The 26,087-nt window shown below is 35.9% G+C and overlaps 1 protein-coding gene and 1 pseudogene across 1 annotated transcript in view; one reads left to right on the top strand and one right to left on the bottom strand.

Annotated features, from left to right (window-relative positions):
• Positions 1-12,427, bottom strand: part of LOC146133019 (voltage-gated delayed rectifier potassium channel KCNH1-like) — a 37,440-nt gene extending 25,013 nt beyond the window's left edge. The window contains exons 1-7 of the mRNA XM_083397629.1: positions 12,282-12,427; positions 12,023-12,123; positions 11,681-11,843; positions 9,722-9,813; positions 4,351-4,475; positions 3,683-3,796; positions 676-919 (exon numbers count right to left, since the gene is read on the bottom strand). Of these exons, the coding sequence (XP_083253755.1) occupies positions 676-919; positions 3,683-3,796; positions 4,351-4,475; positions 9,722-9,813; positions 11,681-11,843; positions 12,023-12,123; positions 12,282-12,427 (985 nt within the window). The remainder of the gene's footprint in view (positions 1-675; positions 920-3,682; positions 3,797-4,350; positions 4,476-9,721; positions 9,814-11,680; positions 11,844-12,022; positions 12,124-12,281) is intronic.
• A 7,873-nt stretch (positions 12,428-20,300) lies between these two features.
• On the top strand, positions 20,301-20,845 carry LOC146133018 (uncharacterized; annotated as a pseudogene).
• Positions 20,846-26,087: the final 5,242 nt, after the last annotated feature.

Raw genomic sequence — 26,087 nt, 5'->3', positions numbered from 1 at the left:
CCTTAAAAAAAACACTGAATGCATGTTTAGTTAACACAGCAACTAAAACAGCTGCAACATCATTTAGTAGAGGGTGGCCCAAGGTTGATAGCATCACGGGCCATAATATTTTTTGGTATCGTTTGGGGGCAATAGTAGGTTACACGAGTGACAGGGATGATTTTTTTAATTTAAAGTGGTGTTGCCTATAATACAATGGCAATTGAAAAACATGTTATCGACTCAACGAAAAAATACCTTAACTATATTAACTTGGATAAAAATGCATTTTGTAGAGTCAGGGTACTAGCCCATAATCACACAAAAATGTGTAACAAATACTTTACAGAAGCTTTATATATTTGATTGTTAAAAAAAAAAAATAATAAAAAAATGTAAATTAAATAGGGCCAGTATTTTGTTATGTTTATATTAAAAAGTAGGAAAACTTTTGTGCGCCGCATGAAAACCGAAATTTATATTTTACAAGTTCGGAAAACAGTTATTTCAAAATCTCCCGTCCTTAGATCCAAACCTGATATTTAATTGAAAAACTGTATATTTTATCGTGCAACCAAAAAATTTTAGTTTACTGTTCATTGATCCACTATCCATCATTAAACGTTCTAATCGGTACGGATATTCAATATATAAACAATCTTCCGCGGGCCTACCACTCCGGTTTAAGAAACTTACCTGGTGCAGAAAACAAAGAAGTATTTTCACTGCCAGTAATGGTTTTGAAATATTGATAATTTTCCAGAAAGATAAATTTGTTATGTAGCTCCAAATCCATGCTATACGATAAATTATTGATCTCATTTGATAGCAAATTGTGTTGCCTTTCTGATAGAGTTGAAAGATAATTGTTCACTCCTTGTAGCGAAACCATAAACCAGCCACATGCCATCCAGTGGCAAATTAGAAGCATAAGACAAAGCTGCGAGTAGGGATTTAATGTTAAGTTCTTCGGCAAATTTTTAGGATACTTTACTATTACACGAACAACAATAATATATAGACCTGTACATTAACGAGTTGAGCATTGCAAAAAAGTTATTTTAATGATTTGTAATCAGAAAGGTGTCAGTAACTGCATTTAACATGTCTCTATGATTTAACCCATTTCCCCCTATACAGATTCTAGAACAGTGGTTTTCAACCTGGGGATCGCGGGAGTAGACGACAATTAAATACCAATCACTATTACGATAATGCCAATTAATTAACATAAAAAATATCTGTAATGATATGAGTGAATTTTGTTGACAGTAAATGTTCAAACAGTTGAATGAAAGTTACCTGTCCAAACAGTATGCAGCCAGGAAGCAAATTGCGCAATTGACTATCACTTTACCAGTTTAGGCTTACTATATAGTTCCCGGTATCAATCACAGGAGCAGTACACACTTTTACGTTCAATAAAGAACTTGTACACACCAGTCCTCGAAATTTGTCAAACAACAATTACTTGCAATTACTTATATTGCGCTATTTATTCTTAGATTAAATAAAGACAGAAATCACAAGCTAAACAGGTGCTACTAATAACCGTGGTGACAATAACTAGTTACATCACAATAACGATTATTATCACGCTAAATATTTGGTATGATGTCACAAGTAAAGCCAGATCTAAGGTGTACTCTGGAAACAGCAGCACCACGCATAGACAAGCTTGTCGTCAAGATGAATGAATCAATTATGAAAAACTGTCTTAACTCTATACAGTATTACTTTAAAATGGAATAATCAATGCCTAAATCAGGCAATGGGAAATGTAACTGAAAGGACTACTTTTAGTGTGTAGTACTTAATATTAGATAACTTTTTAATAAAATGTGTTGTTCTTAAAACCATAAATCTGGACTTACGAATGATTTTTATTAGGGACGATATAGTCCTTGTACCATGGTTATTCTATTATATATAATAAGGCTTCAACTTTAAGTTTGTTTTTTGAGTTCGCTTTTAATTTTTACTTGGTTTCTGTCCAGTTAAACAGATTTAAGTCAAAAGCCCTTCTGGTTTGTTTGCCAAAACTATAATGACTGCCATTATATCAAGTGGTGTAATAATCTTCACGTCCATGTGTCACATGCTCTTATAATAGGATATTCGTTTATTTCGGCTTAACAAAATCAATGAAAACCAATTGTTTTGACAAATTTGTCATAAACCATTGTACACTACTTCGTACTGGTGCCTCTGATCTAAACCATGTGAACCAAGCCAAAGAGAGAAACAAGTAAAGCAAAGATATGATTTCGAAAAAAAAATGGCCATTTAAATCTTGACCACTATGCTGTATTCCTGTTGAAATATTTTGTCTAGATAGTCTTCAGAAGTATTACTTTTCCATCGTTCAACCGTATTTGGCATGTGGCGTTGATCAACCTTGCACATTTTTAACTTTTACCATAAAATACCTTGTAAATTATTACCTCTCGAACCGACTATGATATAGTAGTTGATTTTGCAACAATACACATTGAAAGATCGAGTCAGTTTAATACAATTCAATTAAATGGAGTCAGATATTGCAATGGTTAGTGATCATAGTCACCCAAGACAGTAACAGTCAGGGGCATAACTAGAAAATAAAAAAAATTCTCCTATTTTTTGTCTGACTTAATGAATAATGACATCATAAAAATAATAAGACACAGTCAGCACAAGTCCAGCAAAAGCGAACAAGTGCACTGAAACCGCTTAGTTAGTATTTGTTAACTTCTGGCGAAAAACTAAACTAAGACAATGAAATATTTGTGTTTCATAAATGGTAGAATCGTGCTTCGACTATCAGCAGTGCAGTTTCCTAAGTTCTGTGTACAGGACCATGCTAAATTACAAGCACGTTTTTCGCCACCTGCAATACTAAACGATTGTTTTTCTCAGGTGTTATTATGCCACGATTAGCACAACATCGGCGCCGAGCACTGAGCCAAGTCAGCTAAAATACAAGCTGTGGTTGAGAGAAAAAAGGTTGGGTCTATTGCACACTAAACACGTGGCCTTAGGATATGCTATAGAGAATAATTTTTTGATAACTATAATTACATAAAAAAGCCAACTTTGAACAGTCAAAGTTAGACCATAGAAGAGAATCTGCTTCAGTCTAAAAATGCCAATGTTACACCAACATCGGATATTAACGGAGACAGCGAACAGCGAGAAACATTAGCCTAACTCAATGTATTCAGTAAGATAATCATTTGTCGAATACACCCTTGCTAGTCAACCAGAACAAAAAAACGAAAAAAAGGCGTCTTGCGTTTGATTTTGGTTTCGCATTAGCTTAAGACGTGTGACCGAATTACATTAAAAACATTGCCGCTTCGGACAGTGAGTTAAACCCTGACAAAACGAACAAAAAAACACAGATAACTATTTGTAAACCGATAGGTTTTGAAAAATAACTACATAAATGTGGCACAATTTGTACATTGCAATACAATTACAACTTGGCAATCAACCTTACCTACATTGAGCCAAGGTAAATACAAAAATTTGATCAGTTATCCAATCGATAGTGTTTATTCAAGTCTCATATCCTTGCATGCATGCATACTTTAACCTGATTAGGGAACTTTTGAAAACTGCACAACAAATTCGGCGACACAAGAATATCTCTTGGCAACAAAAATTTATAACTATTGGTTTAGAGACGTTCTAGTATTTTGGTCAATTTAACAACACTTACCATCACAAGAAGACTAGCCCATGCATGTTCCAGATACCTATCCAAGTCCCTCGCAATTCGAATAATTCTCAGTAATCGACACGCTTTTAAAGTGCTCAGTAAACTTGCAAGACTCTGGCAACAAAAGCAGGAATAAACGTAAGTACTCGTAAGTCAATGTCAACAGAAAGTATGGACATCTGTATTTTGTCTTCATGTTGGTAAGGGATGAAAATGCTCTCTCACACATGTAGGTCATGGCAAAAGGCTATAAATTATTTTTTTATTTTTTTTATTTTTTGGCTTGAGCTATCCTTAGCGCCACTAAATAAGATGCTTTTGTAAATTTTTCTAACTTTTACATAGGCAAATGGTTGGAATGATCTCAACTAAACTGCAAATTCTGAATGGCGATAAGAATATTATAACGTCATAGACGAGGAATACAAGAATTTTTCGTAAACAACTTTTTGATTACAACAAAGGCGCAACAAGTTAGATTTACAATACTGGATGGCAAAAGCTTTCTAAATCATTAAGTTGTAAATAACTGCGACAATTATCTTTGAAAGGGTTTGTACTGTACAATGTATATGTGTAACTTTTTAATTTCTTGTCATATCGCCACAGACCACTTTAAAGGTTTAACCGTGACCCCTCTTTGTAAAGATAAAATAAACATTCTGTACCTTTTCTGCTACTGTTCCAATTGCCATTGTTATTGCATCATAAGGGAGGCAAGATAATGCATCAACTGCAAACCATGTTTTGGCATACCGAATACGGATGTCTTTTAAGTTTGTCACTAACATACCTACATACAATAAATATTGATTAGAATACATGCAGCAAACACTGGAAAAATATATAAAACTGGGTTTGTTTTTTCCTCTTAGATTAAAAATAATGTTTTAACTTGAAACATACCACTATAATACCCTTTGCAGACTAGCAACATCGATATATCGGCAACAAAGCAAAACATGACGTTTCAAAGCAAATATAAAATTATCTGCGATTTGTTTGTCACGTTCCTTTTACTCAAAGGTATTTAAACATTTATGGACAAATTTCTCACAAATTTATTGCGTTACCAGAGCCACATTTATTTAAAATGCATTCCAAAAAGGAAAGTTTATTTGTTTAAGAAACCTGTTCTACTTTCGTTGTTTTATTTTGACTTGTCTTTTCATGGTTTGCAAAAACGTCAGGTCATTTATTGGAGCATCGGAACCAATATTTTATACCTGTTTTTAACACAGCTGAAACATAAAAAGGCAATAAACTGGTTGATGGGCTGCAGTTAGTTTACAAAATCTTGTTCTATATGTTTCATCCACATAAACTTTTTTTTGCAGTATAGGACCAGACTCATCCATCGAGTGCTGTGTGTAGCACCACTTCTACGACAAGAAAAGGAACTTTAGGTCAGTGGTCTCTTATCAAAAAATTTTGCCTAATGCGCTCAAAAGTAACAGAAAACACCAAAATTGAAGATTTGGTTTGCCAAGAGTGCTGCTTTCTTTCCTCTCTGGATGTTAAGTGCAACTGGCTGAGGCTTAAAGTTTCTGACTGGCCACAAGATAAAGATTACTAAGTTGTAGCAAACTTTGTAAATAATGATTAATGCTGCTGCTTAGAGAATTGTCAAGCTAAACACTGATTACACAGCAGCCCGATACATGGATACCGGCAATTGTTTCCAGACCTTTTTAAAAAATATATCTTTGCAAAAAAAATGTTTTTTTTAGCTAATTTGCAATGCTTCTTTGTGTTGTAAAAGTGTATTCGTTGTTAATATATTACAAGTAACATTCACACTAAAGCCAATTTAGCAAGTTTTCACAAAAGGGGAATCCCGCTATTTTGATGATTTAACTGCAAAACTTTGGGGATTTGGAGAAGTATGAAATCATGACCCAATTTTAATAATGTTTTTGTCCAAACCATGGGAAAAACTCGATTAGCTCAACTTCAAAATTTGAACAACCCTAACATAGAGCCATATAGGATCAACAGCCAGTATTACTGGAATACTTTTAGAAACCGGCGATCAACTGGTTTGGTGCATTCCAAGCCAGCGATGAATGTTAACTTGTAAGTCCAAGAACGCTTTATTAGGCTTGCAACAGAAATGTAATTTTTCATTCTAATGAAGCTGATGGGTCTACCTTTCCAGTCACATAAAAGTTTTTTAATTTTAATATAAAATATTCTAGAAAATCTGTTGTTTTTTTACCCTAATGTAGAAGCTGAAAAAACAATGCCGGACGGAAAAACAAGTGTACGTTTTTTACTGTAGGACCATTTATAACAGCTTATTAAAACAGGTTAGACTTAATTTGAAGTACATAGACCAGTGATTCGCAATGTGTGCCACAACATACTAGTGTGGATCGAGAGTCTGCCTAGTGTGCTGTAAAACTTCTTCTAATTTCGGAAAGTAGAGTATTTGTATTACCAATAAACACAAGTATGTTAAACTTAAATACGCACTATCAATTACAAATTAATAATATTGAGACTTTACATATAGTTTGTTGTATGTTAAGAGAGATTGTAAAGTTACCGTGAGATAAATAAAGACTGCCAACTAGGGATGTTCAAAGTAGAATCCCAAGGTATTCTAGAATAATAGGTTTCGAATCTAGAATAATCGCGAAGCGTGTGGACGCCTGCTGCGCTTTATTGTCCCGCGTTGCGTCTTTCATTGAGCGCAGTGGCTCGTCCTAGTAAGTCATTGGCAAAAGTATAGTATACCATAGGCGTTGAACCATCTTAAGAGTGATTATATTTTCTTTTTATTTAACATGTAAGCTGTCCAAAATTTAATAGTATGGCCGTTTGCATTATCTACAAAAGTGTATTTATCAAATATATCTTCGGAATATCCCGAAATACCTCGTCGAATTTAAATTTATTGTCGGAGTAATATATTGAAGAGACAAGGCCATTTACTAAAGTTTCACCCATCGTAGAATGCAGAGAAGCACTCTGACAAGCTACATTTATATGGCATTTGTGAACTGTGTCGCCAGATTGAACCATACGGACAAAAAACTCGAAAGTTTTCACAAAGGCAAAGTTTTTAGGTGGAAAGTGCCTTTGGGTCACTGTTTCTTGGAACGGGATTTTTATTTTAACGCGGCAAAAATGAAATTAAATATAAAGTAAGTATTTTGATAAAGTGAAATTTGTGTATAGTCTTTGCCAACTTACGTAAATGAAAATGATTCTCTTGGCAAACTATCCCTTTCGCATCAAGCCATAAGTTAAGGCGGAAATTTTTTCGTGCCCTTTGCCTTTTAGAAAGAGGATTCTCTTAGAAAAATAACTTATTGCTCTTACAAAACAAGATATTTTACCGCCATGAAGTTAAATGAGAAATCTGGAGGTAATGTAGACCTCTATGTTAGCACCTGTTTCGCATGTTGCTGCAACCAAACATATCAACACCAGGCAAAATTGTTCACGGGCGCAGCAAGCAAAACTAAAATTTCGCAGGCCGCATACTGAAGCTGAATTATTTTTAAGGGGTGGCTAAACAACTTTAAAAAAATATAAAATTACCAAGATCGCAAAAGTATAGCAAACCATAGGCGTTAAATCATTTTAAGAGGGTGATTATATATGCTTTTAAAACATGTAAGGCCAAAATTTAACATGATCGTACGCAGTGTTGTGCGCAGGTGCCCAAAATTTTGCACACAAGCTGAAAATAAGTGCGCAAAGTGCCCAAAATTTTCAACAAAAAAGTGCCCAAATTGGAAATGCGGGAGACCTTTTTTTTAGTTCGAAACTTCCGTTTTTTTTCAGTTCTTAAATATAATCTGTAATTATTTTTTGCTGCTTGCTTTGTCGGACAGATGCTTTCGTTGCAATGGAGAGGAGCAATATGCGCAGGAGAGGCATAAAAATGAGTCTCGTTATTTGGAGAATTGCGCTCAATTAAGACGCGATTTCGCTTGGTAGTTTGTGTGGCGGACTTAGGTTTTTTATATAAAGCAAGTACTTTCCTACAACACAAAACATACAGTGCAAAACACAGATACCTTGAGCTAAAAATATCTCCAAATTAGGAATAAAATAAAGTTGTAGAACAAAAGATTCACGCATATCGCAAAAAAATCCGGTTACTGAGAACCATGGCCTGGTGTCTAACCTCTATGCAAAACTTAGATTCCAGTCAACTGCACTACCTTGTTTAGACAAACTAAGCCCAAATCTGTCGTAAAAGACTTCCCTTTTTAAAGACTGTTTCAAAAAACCACCAAAATATAGTTTAAGCCTTATATGGAACAGCATGGCCTAGTACAGTGGTTCTCAAACTGAGGTCCGCGAGACAATTTTCTGGGACCGCAAAGAACCTTACAAAAAATTAACACACAAGGCTCCTGAAGAAGAAAATGTTTTGTGAAATATTCTCAGGCTCGATATACGCGCAAAGTTACATTACATAAACGTAATTCCAACGTGTTTGTGCTCGTCATCACAAGCTATGATTAGTTGTTCATTCACGCGATTGCATGAGCATTCGAGTTAAATTGTGCATTGTGACATCATAGTGTTGTATTGTGCTATTGAGAATTAAGTTTTTTATGTTTTGCTGAGCTGCCACTGTAGGCTGTACGGCCACATTTTTAAAACTGTTTGTGATTGCTTCACTCAAATATAGTGATTCGTTAGGATTTCACATTTTCCGTAGAGATTTCGACCGATGTTCTTATACCTTAAAAGCAGAGGCAGTGTGTGACTCAGCTAAGAACTTACTTCCATAACAGGCCACTTCCCTAACAGGCCGCTTTACAATACTAACCACGGTTCCAACAACGTGTTATTTTGTGTTTATTTGTGTATATTTTAAGGGGACCCTAAGCAATTTAAAACATTGCTAGGGGGCCGTGGCAGAATTTTTTTTAAAAGTTTGAGAACCACTGGCCTAGTACATCCAGACTTGGACAAACTAGATTTATTTTAGCTTTTAAAAATTAAATTAGAATTAAAATTAGAGCATTTTAGTTTTTCTAAATTAGATTAGAATTATAATTAGATCGTTTTGAGTTTTCTCAAATTAGATTAGAATTAGAATTACAGAATTCCTAAAATATGAAGTTTCAACTAGAATTTGAACTAGAATCACATTTAATTATTGACGAACAATTTAATTTAATCGCAATTTATTCTTATAAGAACCTGAATGGTAATTATGTGTGTGCTAATTGTTATGCCTTTTAATGTTTTTTAGACTGTAAAAATACATACAAGACGTTCCAACCAAAAAATTATAATTTAAATTCTGTGTTTAAGCTGAGAGACTAAAAATGCCGTTGGACAAAGTAGCCTTTTTGGTAAAATCCAAATTAGATTAGAATTAGAATTAGACCATTTAAGCAATTCACAAATTAGATTAGAATTAGAAATAGCCGCATTTTGCTCTGATTTAATGATTTAGAAAACTAGAATTATCTAGTTGTCCAAGTCTGAATACATCCTCGTTATGCCCATGCATATGTTATACCTGGCTATTTAACAGGAATGGCGACTATCATGATTAAGTAAAACTGCAAATACACAACAGTTCTGTCGAAATTAGTACTTTATAAACTAATAAACAACAAAAAAATATTTCCTGCCAATTTTAGTGCATAATGTTCCTACATATTCAGCATTTTAAAAACATTGGATTAAATATGTGTAGAACAAGCACACGTTGTTTTTTGGAAAATTTGATCTTTCAAAAAAATTAAGCAAGTTCTTCTGCCGACATAGTGGCCAAGTCGCCAGCTTTTTGCCATACTGGTGTACATTAACTACAAATGCTGGTGAAATTGGTCTTAAAACATTGTACCTTTGTTTTTAAAATTTTGAACGACATGTATACCAGTAGTGCTGTATTTTTACCAGTAGTGCTGTATTTTGGTACCTTTTTATCAGTTTATCACTTTGACAGTATCTTAAAAACAGAATACCTTTCTACCTATCTGTCTTTTTAATTGAGAATCAAGCTAATTGACACTTGAACAAAAATTAAATTGTAATTAAAAACAATTATAAATTCACCTTGATTGCCGATAAAACTTGTATGGAAGTTGACAACAATATCCAGCAAAAAGAACATATCAAGAAAACAGTCAAATACCAACCATGGCAATCTGTCAAAATTGCACATTTAAAACTTCTTGAAGCTCATTGATAGTCATATAACAGATAAAATAATAAAGAAAGTATTTGAGTCAAATAAATAGTTTTTTCAACTTTATCACCCTTTTTGTAAGTATATTGAAATATGTTGTAAGTTTTCTTATGACCATGGGCAAGCTGCGCATGTACTCTTTCTCCAAAATATAAATTCTGCCAGATTTATTTAGAGTTAATTAAAAAAATTCACGCTGTAAGCTAATCTATAAAGTCTTTGCAATATGGCCATTGTGTCGTAATTTAACATGTGGTTTCTGTGAAACCAGACAGCTATAGTTCAATAGGCTAAAATAATATTTGCCAAAATTGTTTTGATAAATGCAGTCAAACAAAGCACTATACGAATCAATATTATGTACTCAAGATTTAGATATCAAGTTTCCTTTATTAAAAGTTTTTAAAATAAAAACTAACCCAGTCCAAGTTATCAGTTGCGCAAGTCAAGTCCCAGTCAAGTCATAATTAGAGCAAGTCAACTTTAAGTCATGTCCTCGTTAAAAAATAAAATTTTAAACTATTAAAATTTTTTAATTTGTATGATTATGAGCAATAACTGAACTAAAATATAAGAAAAAAACGCAACATATAGCAAGCAATTTGTTTTATGTGCTAAAATTTGGATAAATAGCTCAATTTTATAAAAAAAATATTTGAGAAAAACGAGCATTTTAACCCAAGTCAAGTCAAGTCATTTGTCCGAAAGACTTGAGTCAAGTCAAGTCATTTTTCCCAAATGACTTACGTCAAGTCAAGTCGTTTTAAAAAAAACAGTGACTTAAGTCATTACAACACTGTCAAGATATCAAGTTTCCTTTATTAAAAGTTTTTAAAATAAAAAATAATTTTCATATTTAAAAGGCAATTTTTTTGTTAGTATTTACTATTTAGTCAAAATGTAAAGCCAATTTATTCCATATATTTTTCTGTCCGAAAAAAGCGTTACTTCCTTACCTTAGACACAATAAGGTGGAAAAAGATTAGCATGTATACAACAAGAAAATATGCCATATTTCAGTTTCGGTTGCGAACCCAACTGGTTTGCCTAATTTATGCTTAGGATGTTGCATATTTGTTATTTTTGTCATGGATTTGCCTTGTATGTAGTAAGTAATGAAATTCATGGATTCAGAGTGCTGTATCTAACATTGGCTCTAAACAAGGGGTTCCCAACCTGTGGTACACGTACCACTAGTGGTACGCGAAGGTTTTTCAGGTGGTACGCAAGCAGCTTTCGTTTTTTACAAAACCTTGGATTCACAACTTTATATTTTTTTATCTGGTTTTGTTACTTAAAAAAATTTCCCCCGAAGCACATTCTTATTGTTACGGAACTATTTCTGTTATTTTGAACCAATGCGATTTTTAAAATACAGGCCATATCAATTGTCGACAAGGAACGCAGTTGCTTTGTAAAGCGTACAACGCTGTAGGACACTGGTCGTTAATTATGTCAAAATATTTCGCTTAATAAGTAAAATCTACTGTTTTATAGCTTAATCTACCAATAGCGTTGAATATGGCTAATTGTAAGCTAAAAATATGATTCAATCAAATTGGTTGCTCTGCAAGAAGTGGTACGCGTGATACGCTACAGAGCGTCCAAGTGGTACGAGATCGTATAAAGGTTGGGAAACCCTGCTCTAAACCCAGACACTAACAATAGCGGTTAACCAAAACTTATACCTATTCACCCTTGGTAAAGTTTATAGGTTTATAAACTTTTGATTCACATTTTTTTATATAATTGCCAGCTTTTAAATGTAGCTGCTGTCATCATGAGCCCCTACATGTGTTCTGCATGTTTATGGCCAAATAATTTACCTTCTTGGTGATAGCTGAAATGCAGCGGTTAGCGGTACTACGACAGCAGTGTATGCAGTAAGTGTCAGAACTAACCAATCCCATAAAATTTTCTTATGTGTATAATGAATAACTACAAGATTGCATTTTTTCCCTTTCCAATCGTCTTCTTCTTCATCCTTCTCTGCGTAAAAAATATTTTTGGATAACTTGTTTTAAAATTGTGTTATAGTTTTCTGTCAGTTCTTGGCGCCGGTGTAGAATCCTACCACAGCGCACATTATTTGGGTTAGCGTTTTGATCTAATGATTGTGGTCTGATTCTAGACCAGCGCCGTGCTCCGCAACCGCAACCTTTTTTCACCTGAGGCACAGCACACCAGACCGGATCCAGACCGCAACTCGGCGGTAATGTTACTACGATACGTAGGAAAATACTTTGACCAAATGTTGAGTGCCAAATCCCTAAAGGTATGACGTAGATTGGCTATTGAGTCGTGTCGTAAGCGACAGGACGTTGGGGGCTTGGGGCGAAATTGTTGGTGTGTGATACTGCGATGTTTTTACCTGTTAACCGGTTTGTTTTAAATAAACAGTTGTAGCATCTTGCTCCATATTGTTACCGGGTCAAATCCAGGCTAATCGGCCATTCAGAGGAAGCAAGCTGGCCGGTTGTGACGTCAACGTACGCTTGCCTGTGCGTGTAATTCAAACTGTCAGCAAATTGCTGGAAGCGTTTAGTCAATCGTCCGAAATTTCCTGTTTTCATTATTCGTGTTAAAGCGTGTTGTAACGAATTTAATTGCCGCCAGCTGGAATATTTTATATAAGCGAATTGCATTTATGCCAAAAGCAGCAGTGCCTACTGTTCAATTGTGGAGTCCAGATCGCGTACATTACGGAGGTATATTTATTGTACGTATATCGTAAGTACCTGTAAGTACTGATTGTTGTTTGTATATTTGCAATAAACTTTATTCCATTGTGGCTGCGCCCCACAAATTGGTGACCCCGACGTGATATTGAACACGCATATACCTTCTGACTAACTAATATTAACCTATTGTGCTGATTTAAATCTATTTGATACCTACGCTTTTGCACCTATTTTTAGTCTTATTTACCGTGTGCTATTCTTAAAATCGTTATGTCGAAGAATAACTTTTCCGTTATGTTTTCAAAGGTTTCAAGCAAATTTGAAGCTTGCAACGTCAAAACTTCAACGCGTATAGCTGCCATGCTATGTAATATAAGGGAAGGTAATGTTTTTCCGAAACCAAAGGGAAATAATTCGAACTTTTACATTTCTAAGCTACGGCGACCGCAAATAGGCTCCTTTTCTAAAACTCTTTTTCCTTTCTCTAAAAAGAAATTTACAGAAAGAAATGGTGTTCCAATTCCATCGGTTACAGTTGTTCCACCGATTGCAGTGTCAATCTCGTCTAACGATTCTGTTTCTCAACCTGCAGCTTCTCTTTCAGCTGAGCTGCAGTTCATCAACGACCAACCACGTTCAACTTTCGAAGCCGCTTCTACTTTGTTTTACAGTTCGGCAAAACCTTTGATTGTGCCGTTTAAATCTTTTCAGACTACTCTAGGTGCGCCCAGCAACGAATTTTCAACTGCAGAAACGACGCCTCGTCAACAACGCGAGTTTATTCGATCTGCTATATTCGACACATCTATGACGTCATGCAATTCTACGTCAATTTCTATTCTAAAGGTACTCGAAATCTATCTTTTTCAACTTTCTCTTTACCTAATCTTATCAGACAGGATTGCTTGCCGACCATATGATGTTGCTGAGTTTTGCGGTGCTTGGAAACGTCCGCCCGACTTAACTGCTTGCAAGAAAACCGTTCGTATTTGTTGCGAAGGAAGCAGCACTTTCCTACGACGTTAACACCTGATAATAACATAGTAAGCTTTCATAACTTTACTTTACCTTATCTATCTACGGCCTCTTGCTATCCTAACCTTCGACTTTCCTAAACATCGTTTCCTTTTATTCTCAGCCTCCTGCTAGTTTTTTGATAGACGTTTAGTTAACATTTTTGGGTAATTTTTAGCTCCTATGGCTTAAGCCTTAAGGTTATCGCTAACGCAGGGATGGGCCTTGCATAATCAAATTGAATTATACTAATAGGTTCATTACGTAGGATGGCAGCTATAGTATATTCGTGATTTTTGTGCACGCTATTCATTGCGAGATATTGATACATGCTTTGTTTATAATTTTACGCACCACGCCTGTTTTTCTCTTTAAGCCGCCGCCATTGTAAGTATGTTGTTGCTAAATTATGCGCACGTTTTAATGTTGTCATGTCGGTCGAACAATGCAGATTTACAACCGCGTTTAAGCTAACTAAATTGACGGCATAGCTGTTCAGTCAGTTGCAAAATTACGTCTCTCTTTATTAAGTTAAAGGTGAAACTTTTCGTAAGAGAATATTCTTCTCTCGTAAACTATTCTCTAAGCCTATAAACAGATAAATTTATCTCTCACACTTACAGAAGTTGTGCCTTCTAAAATGCCATTTCCGTTTGCAGCTAACCTGCAGTCTGGTCCTATATGGTTTACGGTGTTTGATCAGAGATATCACACCTAAAATAACCTGACCATTTTGTTTGTATTCCGGGCAAAGACCCCGATGATTTTATGTAGGCCACGTGATGCCGTGATGCCTTTTTACTTTACAGACGGCTGAGGTACCGTCAAATGTCCATTTGTGTTACAAGCTTGCATAGTGTAACTTTTTAGTTTAACCTTTACGCCAAGGTTAAAATGTCTGTCATTTAGGGATTACTTTTAAAATGGGCATGGCGTTAATTTTGTTTTCGAGTTTCAGAGGTTAGTACCTTTTGACTTTCTTGATTTGGTATTCTAGAACGATAGATTCTAGGCATTTGACTGACGGTTTTTGTCTTTCTACATTAAAATTACGATTTTTACGGCTCTATTTCTGCATTGTAGGCTACTTTTTTGTGCATTCGCATGTTGTTAATCGCCGGTGTAAGTATTTTTACACAGATCGTTCAGCAATTAACAAAGTACCAGCTCGATAACGGAGGGGTTCTCGAACAGTATATGGAGCAGTTCAGTTTCAGCTCTTTGACTACAACGCGCTTTGTACGAAGCGAGCTTTTTCATCGTTGGACAACAGTCATCTATGTTTCGGAGGTCGCCACCGTTCCTGACTTGTTCTACAAAGAGCCAATCGACAAGGAGGACATTCTGGAGGAAGAAGACGAAGAATTTCTCCAGACCTCTTTAAAGACAGGGGGAGTTTATGTAGTATCTTGCTCCATATTGTTACCGGGTCAAATCCCGGCTAATCGGCCATTCAGAGGAAGCAGGCTGGCCGGTTGTGACGTCAACGTACGCTTGCCTGTGCGTGTAATTCAAACTATCAGCAAATTCCTGGAAGCGATTAGTCAATCGTCCGAAATTTCCTGTTTTCATTATTCGTGTTAAAGCGTGTTGTCACGAATTTAATTGCCGCCAGCTGGAATATTTTATATAAGCGAATTGCATTTATGCCAAAAGCAGCAGTGCCTACTGTTCAATTGTGGAGTCCAGATCGCGTACGTTACGGAGGTATATTTATTGTACGTATATCGTAAGTACCTGTAAGTACTGTTTGTCGTTTGTTTATATGCAATAAACTTTATTCCATTGTGGCTGCGCCCCACACAGTTATTTTTCAGCTAGGTGCAAAATTGACCCGATTGGTTGTCTATTGCACCAAATAAAAAAAAGAACAAAGGAACAGTTTATAAAAAACGCAAGAGCATGTTTGCATGGAAAGCCAAAGCCGCAAAAATACCATTTTATGGATTTTAATGATAAGGTTTCATTAGGTAAACGCGCATTCTAACGGTATAAAGGGCTCTGCACACCAGACGCGGTTGACGGTGACGGCTGGCGATAAGCGGCGGCAACGGTTGATCGCGTTTCTTCCGCGCAACGTTTGACGCAAAAACGGCGTTCACACCAGCTATGCGTTTGGCGACGCGGCGACGAAGTGTTTTTGTCTTGCAAACACAGCGGGATAGGAAATGGATCATCTTGTACTGAACAACGTTGATTCACATATTAATTTTTTAAGTGAAATAGCAACATTGCATTTCATTTAGCAACTTATTATGATTCAAACACTTGGCGATTGACTTCTCTACTTTCTATTTTACAAAGCTACTTGGTGATTGTAATGACTAGTATGCAATCCATTTGTCCACTTTGTAATTCACATATCTTATTTGTGATTATTACCTAAACAAATTTTATTTACAACTTTCAGACATGTAATAGTAAAATAGCTTTTGAAACCACAACTAATAAGACAGCAACTTAACTTTACAACGTACAACAGGTGATTTTAACGTGACAATGACACAATTGTTTTAAATTTGCGGATATGGCGCGTACAAATCAAACAACATAACGTCGAATGACATCTTTGCGTTTTTCATAACACGTTAAATTTAAGAGCAACTTGGCGAATCGCATGAGAAAAAGGCAAATGACTTAACAACTTGGCGCATTGCTTAGCATTTTTAGAATTTTAACATATCAAATTAAACGCCTAGTTGACGAATGGAATGGCTACTTTGCGAATCAAACAGCAACATGACAAATGGCACAGCATGTTTAGGATTTAAACAACATGTCAAATGAAACGCCTAGTTAACAAATTGAATGGCAACTTTTCAAATGGAATAGCTACTTTGCGAATCTAACAGCAACATGACAAATGGCATAACATAGCATGTTTAAGATTTTAACAACATGTCAAATTCAACTACTGTTAGCGAATTTAATGGCAACTTTATAAATGGAATGGCTATTTTGAGAATCAAACAAAAACATGGCAAATAAAACGCTTAGTTAACGAATTTAATTGCAACTTTTTAAATGGGATTGCTACAGACTTTAGATCTTATTCTGCCGTGGATATTACTTCGTATTTGGCTTTATTCAGTGACGTGCGGTGAGGTTCCTAGATGGTGGGGCACAATTTTTTTCGTCACGTTTTTCTTTAACAACCAAAATACAGTATCGTAATAATAAAAATAAAGTTTTAACTCTTTTTGTTTAGCTTTTGCCATTGTATGAACTGCGTATCGAACACAAGTGTGTGTGCCTCACCTGCCTCCCCTGACTGCACGTTCCTGGCTTTATTATGAAACTGGATGGACCGACTAACATTTTAGTAGAATAGGCGGCATTGCAACTGTTCGATGCGCCGCAAAACCTATTAAATTAAAGGTGTGACATCATAAGTATTTAGGTCTTCTTCCCACGGATTTAGGACTTATTCCGAGTTAGAAGGTACTACAACTATTTGATATGAGTCCTATTTTGATCTTATTTCGAACTGTGTTTTATTCTGACGTTGATGTTGATCTCATCTTAGTCTTATGGCTGTAATGCATCTCGGCCTTATCACGACAAGCGCGAAAAATTGAGTTAACATGCCGTATCATGCCATGGTACGACACCTTTGGGATGATATATTTACTTAAAACGGTCCGAAAAAACACACAAAACACATGCACATCTTGCTGAACATGATGGGTGCACAAACGTGCGTTCGATGGATGTTGAATGCGACATTAGACGTGATTACAATCTCAGAAAAAAATACAAGTTTAGGCCTACATCAAATACTGTGCGTTTTACACGTTTTGATGATGATCGAAACATTTATTTAATTTTAAAATAAAGGCTACTGAAAGTGAGAAGTAGTGGGCCGCAATGCCACCCGAGGGTCGCGGGTTGGACATCCCTGAACTAATTTTTATTCAAATGTTGCCATTACAGTTGTGATATTAGCATATTCGCCATATTGCTGTTTGATTCGAAAATAAGCCATTCCATTACAAATATGACAATTAAAATTGTTAGTTGGACGTTACATTCAAAATGTTGCTAAAATCCATAAGATGCTGTAGTATTCGCAAAGTAGCCATTCCATTCTACGTATTGCCAACACAATTGTTTACTTGAGTCTAGTAGACGTTTCATCCAACATGTTGTTAAAATTCTAAACATGCTATTTATTGCTATGCCATTTGTCATGTTGCTGTTTGATTCGCAAAGTAGCAATTCCATTTAAAAAGTTGCAATTAAATTCGTGAACTAGGCGTTTTATTTGCCATGTTTCTGTTTAATTCGCAAAATAGCCATTCTATTCGTCAACTAGGCGTTTCATTTGATATGTTAAAATCCTAAAAATGCGCAAAGTAGCAATTCCATTTGAAAAGTTGCCATTAAATTCGCTAACTAGGCGTTGAATTTGACATGTTGTTAAAATCTTAAACATGCTATGCCATTTGTCATGTTGCTGTTAGATTCGCAAAGTAGCCATTCCATTTGAAAAGTTGCCTTTCAATTCGTTAACTAGGCGTTTCATTTGACATGTTGTTAAAATCTTAAACATGCTATGCCATTTGTCATGTTGCTGTTAGATTCGCAAAGTAGCCATTCCATTTGAAAAGTTGCCATTAAATTCGTTAACTAGGCGTTTCATTTGACATGTTGTTTAAATCCTAAACATGCCGTGCCATTTGTCATGTTGCTGTTTGATTCGCAAAGTAGCCATTCCCTTCGTCAACTAGGCGTTTCTAAGCAATGCGCCAAGTTGTTAAGTTATTTGCCTTTTTCTCGTGCCATTCGCCAAGATGCTCTTCAATTCAACATGTTATGAAAAACGCAAAGATGTCATTCGACGTTATGCTTTGATTTGTACGCGCCGAATCCGCAAATTTAAAACAATTGTGTCATTGTCACGTTAAAATCACCTGTTGTACGTTGTAAAGCAGTGGTTCTCAAATTATGGGTCGCGACCCAAACATGGGTCGCCTTATGGTGATTCAATCCTGACAAACGAACTTTTTTCATTTTATTTTTAAAATATTTTCAATTCAATCATAACTGAATTATTGCATCATAAGCTTTTCACATGGCTTCAATTCTGTAACCTGGATTATTGCAACATAAGCGTTTTATGAACGTTTTGATGGCAACCAGCTACTGGTGTAAGCATTTAGTCACCAAACAAGCCACGCTGATATTATAAAGGAAGAAATTCAGTTTCACCAATCACACTAAAATAAATCAATCATGTATATTAGAAAAAGTACATTTTTTGATATTTAAGGCTTGGGTCGTGAGATGCTCATAAAACTCAGATTTGGGTCGCGCTCAAAAAAGTTTGAGAACCACTGTTGTAAAGTTAAGTTGCTGTCTTATTAGTTGTGGTTTCAAAAGCTATTTTACTATTACATGTCTGAAAGTTGTAAATAAAATTTGTTTAGGTAATCACAAATAAGATATGTGAATTACAAAGTGGACAAATGGATTGCATTCTAGTCATTACAACCACCAAGTAGCTTTGTAAAATAGAAAGTAGAGAAGTAAATCGCCAAGTGTTTGAATCATAAGTTGCTAAATGAAATGCAATGTTGCTATTTAATTTAAAAAAATTAATATGTGAATCAACGTTATACCGTTAGAATGCGCGTTTACCTAATGAAACCTTATCATTAAAATCCATAAAGTGGTATTTTTGCGGCTTTGGCTTTCCATATGTTTGGCCTGTTGATTAAATTTAGAAAGCGGCTATTTAAATGGCTTGTCCTGGTTGCAAAATACGAATTACTGTCCATTGGGGGCAGTGGCGTAGCCAGGCTATTTAGCGCCCGGGGGCGAACTGTCAAATTGGTGTCCCTCTATGTTTAATCACATTTTATATTACATTAACATAATTAGGGCTACTATATTTTCAGCACCCAAAAGAGGACATTTTCTTGCCTGCAAGTAAAACGAAAGTAGAATTGTTACGTTTGAGAAAAACGTGTCATATCCACAAGTATTGCATTCAGCTTCGAAACTAGCACGCCCTTTTCTGAAACAAGGATAGGCTACTTCTGGCGTTGCTTATCAGTAAACAGAGTTTTTTTGCTTTATTGTTGTCTAAATTTAAAGAATATTAAAGAAAAATAAAAGCAACTGCTGAGAACCACCAGTATGCTTTATACCAGTGGTTCTTAACCTTTTTTCAGCCGCACCCCCTTTGGTAATTTTCCTATGCCTTTCGCCCGCCACCCCCCCTCTCTATGAAAAGCAATTCAGCATTTTCAATTAAATATCATTGGGACAACTTGAACATTGTGAAGCTTGTCGTCGGTCGCGCAGAGCGCGAAAAAAATTGGGTTTAATTAACTGTAAATTCAGGAAGTTTTTAGCATTGGACACACAATAAATTGCTCGTGCACCAGCTGATTTTGACAAACGTGTTGTGAGGGCATTTACTCCACAGTTGTAAGGCTGCGATGTCGAGCGCGAATAAAACTGTAAGCAAGAATTACACATTGCGTTATCGTGTTTAAAAATGTGTGACGACACACAATACAAAAAATAGTTCGAACGGTGGATGAAATTTATCGTTGATCTGTAACTAAATGGGGCCGTTATACCTTCTATAATATGAAAACATGCAATGGCACTTAAAGAGACTTTGTGCTAAAAAAAGTTAACATAAGTAGAAAACAGAAGATTCGCGCGGAGCCTGTGCCTTAAAGACAGGACCACATGGACTCATGATGACATCCAACTGGGGCTGAAGGTTTGTTTGCAACAAACCTACATTATATTCAGAGGTTCTTTTTTACAAACAAATGCATGGCACGGCCATGGGCTCTCCCGTGTCAATGGCAGTTGCCAACGTGGTCATGGAGTCTGTGGAGGAACGTGCCTTGCGAACCTTTGCCAGACCAAAACGTTTCTGGCGTCGATACGTAGATGATACATTCTGTATCATTGATAAACGCCAGGTAACAGAGTTTCTGCGTCACTTGAACAATGTGCAACAAAGAATTGCATTCACTATGGAATTGGAAAGTAAGAACCGACTTCCCTTCCTAGATGTGGAGATTCTCAAAGCGGCGGATGGTAAACTTTCTACGCGTGTGACGTGTGTACCACAAGCCGACCAGTACCATCCGCTATTTGCACTTTACATCCAATCATCCATTATACCAGAAAACAGCTGTTGTCAAAGCACTCAAAGATCTGGCCAGACACTTGACGACAGACCCTGCGACGCTTCAAACCGAATTGTGCAGGGTACATGATGCCCTGCGGTTAAATGGTTACCCGGACTGGATTCTTCGTGATCCTTAAAAGGTTTCACGGAAACAGATTCAGTACAAAGAACGTGCCTTCGTCACCTTACCTTACATACCAAGGTTAACTGATGTTATGCGTCGTATGACCGATTTCGGTGTATCGGTTGGAGTTAAACCGGTTAACACCCTGCGTCAGATGCTGTTGCACCCAAAAGACCCGGTAGATGCAACCGCGACAAGGGTGTGGTGTATGGTATACCGTGCGGTGAGTGTGACAAAATTTACATCGGTGAGACGGGTAAAGTTTAAATACGCACCGGAAAAGCACGAAAGTGATCTGGGCAAGAATGATGCTAAGAAATCAGCGTTGGCAAACAATGCAACCACCCACAAGTACAGCATTACCTTTTCTGCTGCTCAAGTGTGATGAAGGAAACCGATTACCACAAGCGAGGTTTTCTTGAGTCGTGGGGTGGAACATCCATTCACCCCCAGCACAATGAACGTAAAAACAGACGTTCTAATACTGATAAGTTATCACTTTTATACCACTGAGCGTTGGTGCGAGTTTGTAATCGCACGATTTATTATCGATGTTTAAATGTTTGGTTGCAATTGTCGCTTTATAAGGATCCAGATGAAGGCGTTCTTTATAAGACGTCGAAACGTCGATTAATTACATAAAGCTGCTGGATGAGCAACACTCGATTATATAATATACCTTGCTTTATACGGAAAAAACAATTCAAATATTAATCGAATATTGTATTTAAAGAAAAAGCAGCTTCATTTTGGCGCCCCCTGTACTTCGCCGGGGAGCATATTTACATAGTGTAGGCTCTGATGGCACCTATAGCAATATTAACCAATAGGAACGCTGTATTGCGCCAAACAGTTGACCAATCAGACAATTTTTATAATTTCTGTTTTTTTATCGCTGGACTGTAGCCAAGTATTTAAATCGTAAACACAAACAACACATTTTCGTAACACTATCATAATTTTCGAAACGTTAAAGTACCATTATGCAATTTTTTTAGAACTGGTAAATGATGTTTTTATCGGAGCTCGATTTGACAACACTTCAAACGAAAGGAAATGGAGCGATAATAAGAAGAATCGGAATATCGCAACATCAAAAATTTTTGCGACATGAGGATCTAGGCGATCGCAAGCCGTCACAAATGTTACGTGACATGGAGCATCTACTCGGTGACGTCGAAGGGTCTAGAGCAGTGGTTCTCAACCGGGGGTCCACGCACCCCTGAGGGTCCGAAAAACGTTTTCAGGGGGTCCGCAAAAATCAAAATATATCTTTATTAAATTAATTAAAGCTTGGATATGTGCTTAATCACGTTCTAGGTAAGTGATAAAATCACATTGTAACATGTTATAAATCGTATTGAGTATGACGTAACACTTCGATTGTGATCTAACACAAATAGATTGTAAAATGAACGGCAGCATTACAACAGTTCACATGTACTGGACTTCGGTTTAACTTTATGCTATCGATCGCAAAGATGAACACAACCACGCATTTCAAGACTTGCTTCGTAGATGCAGAACAGAAGCAAAAATCATATTGAAATAAACGTGTCATAATAAAGCAATCTGGTGTTTTGTGTTTCTTTACTCAACATTCGGTGCCCTACGCAGATATACTGAACTATTAAAAAGAACTAAACGCACATATTACACCAGAAAATGTAAGGGGTCCGCGACTATTTGACGGCATCAAAAAGGGGCCACGGGTACAAAAAGGTTGAGAACCACTGGTCTAGAGAATGAATTTCAGTCACATTTTAAACAAATTCAATGTGTGGTTACGTGTCTGTATTCCGAGTTCCTGAACCTCTTGTTTGATTATGTTGACATTGATAATATTTTTTAATACATAATTTTTTTACAAGTGAAAATGTTTTTCTGACGTTCCAACTTGTGTTTGTTATAACACCATAGTTGATTAGCCATTGATCCCATTCGTTTTAAAAACATATCGGCAACCTTGCCCAATGACATAACATCCTCACCTTTAGTCTCAACCAAAGCGCCTAAACTCTCTAATAATTCCACCTCCGTCATTCTGCTTTGTATAAAGTAAAACTATTATTCCACCTGTGTTTTGCAAAATAGCCTACCTTGTAATATCACTGCTTGCCCTATGTAAATTAATGTAGTAAACAAATGTATAAAATTTTAATAAATGTACCTCTAAAATGTATTTGTTATTATAGTAAACAGCTGATTGCCACTAAACAGCTGATTTAAACAGCGGCTCTCTGATTGGTCAACTATTTGACGCCATACAGCGTTCCTATACGTCCAAAATGTAATTGTTGTATTCACCTATTAATTTATTTGACCCTTGTTCAAGGACAAAACTGACGCCACTAAACAGCTGATTCAAACAGCGGTCAACTGTTGCGCTATACAGCGTTCCTATTGGTTAATATTGTTATAGGTGCCATCAGAGCCTACACTATGTAAATATGCCGCCGGGGACCACCGCCACCCCCATAGCTACGCCTCTGAATGGGGGTCAGTGTAATTAGTATTCTATGGTAACTACGAAACGTATGACGATCGACAGTAGACAGCATATAAGCAAGTAGGCCTACCATAGGCAGCCCAGATATAAAAATTCGGACAATTATGATTAAACGCGGCAAGTCAGCAAAAATTTGACCAATTCCTTCGTTTGATTTTTTAATTTTATGGTTTTACGGCCTTCTTAAATTGTATTAAGCCAGCCAAAGTCCTGAAAGTTGTCACCTTTCGCAATTGCAGACCAGAAAACTTTGAGGATTTTTAATAGCATTTTCGAAAAATGAAACCTGACAATTGTGCTTTGTACTTTTTACCTAATTGATTAATTTAACCAATTACAAAATGCCACTAATATGTTAAACTTATTTTCATGAGTTTCGATCGTATGAATTTCCACTTTGATGTACATTTAAAAACAAGTGCTGTTTATTTATACTGGTAGGTAATTAGTTAAAACAAACTGTTTTGAAATTTCACTTCCGGCAATCGTAACATACCGTTTTAAAAAGTTTTAAATATTAAAAAAAGTTCATAAAGTTACACCTAAATTATTGCATAACGTCAAACTGCCTGTCTTGATGCACCATTTTGGTGTTAATTCTTTTAATACTAAAAATACCATTAACTAAAAATACCATTAAACGAAGTAAAGCACCTCCGGAAACGGCCCAGCAAACGTGGCGTGGTTTCGTAACACGCATTTTGTGGGGCACAGATCTTATAGAAAATGTCTGCACCCGCTACAATTATTATTTTTACACGAAATACCCGGCATTGATATCGCTAAACCAGGGTTTTACCAGTTTTAATTAGAAATGATTAAGGTATCACAGAAGACTTGGCATGATAATATTTACAACACGTAGACATTGTTTGGTAAGGTAAAGTATTTACCGAACGCCTTTTCATAAAAGTGCGGATAGGGCCTACTCGTGGGCGTAAGGAATAAAACACGGATATAAAATTTTGACTCAATTCTTGTTGAACTAACATAATATAAAATATTTTTAAATTATGAGTAAGCTTTATAAAATTGCCGTTTACGTGACAATTTCGTAAATTACAAAAAAATTAAGTAGCCATTAGGCTGTGTCATAACTCATAATTAAATATTACATATTATCATACACTCTTTTTTCCTCGCACTATAAGTTCTCAACTTTGGCTTTTCATGTTGCGCGAAGAGGTTTAGGTCTGTTTGGCAAAATAGCGGTTCACTTCTATCGAAAATCTTTACTTTAGCGAAAAATAATTGAAACTTGAACTAGTTATAAAGACAAACATTCGTTTGAGTAAACTTTGCACAAGATGATGTGTTATACCGCGAAATTACACAAAAACAATAAAAAAAATTATTGCTGTTCCTATTTGCGAACGACAGATATTTTATTGGGTGTTTATGAAAGTTCCTACTTGTTTTATAAAGTTTTATTGTTTTATTATGAATAAAGTCCCATCGGGACGCAATTAAGTCGAGATAACAGATTAGTGTTGCATGAACATCGTATTTAGGCCACCAGAAAACGATGGAATTTTTCTAGACATCAAAGATTATTTTACAAGTGGTAAACTCTATTGTCATCGCAGAGCAGCGTGATTTTCTCGTGTGCTTATCAAGCGGTAACCGTAGGGCGTAGACCCATATGGGTAAATATTTTTAACTAAGCCTATATATAGTTTTGGATAGCATGGCAGTATGGTTTCAACTTTTCAGCTAAGAAAGTGATCGAGTAAGCTAAGCCTTTATCAAAGGGAATTAAAAATTTATATACCGGTATTTAATTACCCTAAACTAAATGAGTTTCATTTTTCGTACTATATTACTATATTTATCAACAAAGAAACATAGCATAGATTGCAAAGTTAGTCAACTTGAATCATATAGGAATGCGAAAAAATCTTGCATTCCTATTTGTAAAAAAAATTCTTGCGTTCCTATGTTTTATTTTAAAGCATGTTTTTGCTTGCAACTCCTGTCAGCCCAAAAGCGTCTCGAATAACATGATATGTTTGTCATCTGTTTAAATATAAAACAAACATGGCAAGTCAAACGACCCTATTCAAAATACAATTTTGCCAACCTGAAACAGATAATTTACAAAAAAGATTTCATGATTAGTTTAATTTACACATTTAGTGTTGACTACTATACTAAACGGCAGGTTCACGGGTTACTTGTTTTACGACGTCAGTTGATGACGTAATCCAACTTTAAAGCTACTAAAAACAAAGATGCTGCATCCAACCTTATTCATCAACATTGACAAGAAGTGACAATTTGACCTTTGGTCACCTACGAATACGTATATTTGACCCGTTGGTATACCACTAAAACAGGTTGAACACCCCTGATTTAGCCGAAATCTGCAGGCTACTACGCCACATGTTTACATGGGTATACAAAAAATACTTTACAAAATGAAACATTTTTGCTAATATTATATTTTTTAAGAAATAAAAAAAAAAATTACCAATGTTTTTTTTCCGTTCGACCGATTCTGCGAACAAATTACACCTTTGAATTGGTTCCTTTTCGTAATATTTTCCTCTAATCGAATATCTAGTCGTGGTGTTTGTCTCCATCACTATGCATCCACCGATTAGAGTTGTTAATCTTAGTTGCTGTACTTCTGTGTTAAATACTTCTTGGTGGCTATAAAGAAACCTCACTGGAATAGAAAAAATGCCAATACTAAAAGCATATGGTAATTAGGTCATAACAACGAAAACGTTAGTAGTGTATACAA

Source organism: Ascidiella aspersa, chromosome 9, assembly GCF_963924565.1.
Source record: "Ascidiella aspersa chromosome 9, kaAscAspe10.2, whole genome shotgun sequence".
NCBI lineage: Eukaryota > Metazoa > Chordata > Ascidiacea > Phlebobranchia > Ascidiidae > Ascidiella > Ascidiella aspersa.
This window is presented reverse-complemented; position numbering and strand designations above follow the sequence as displayed.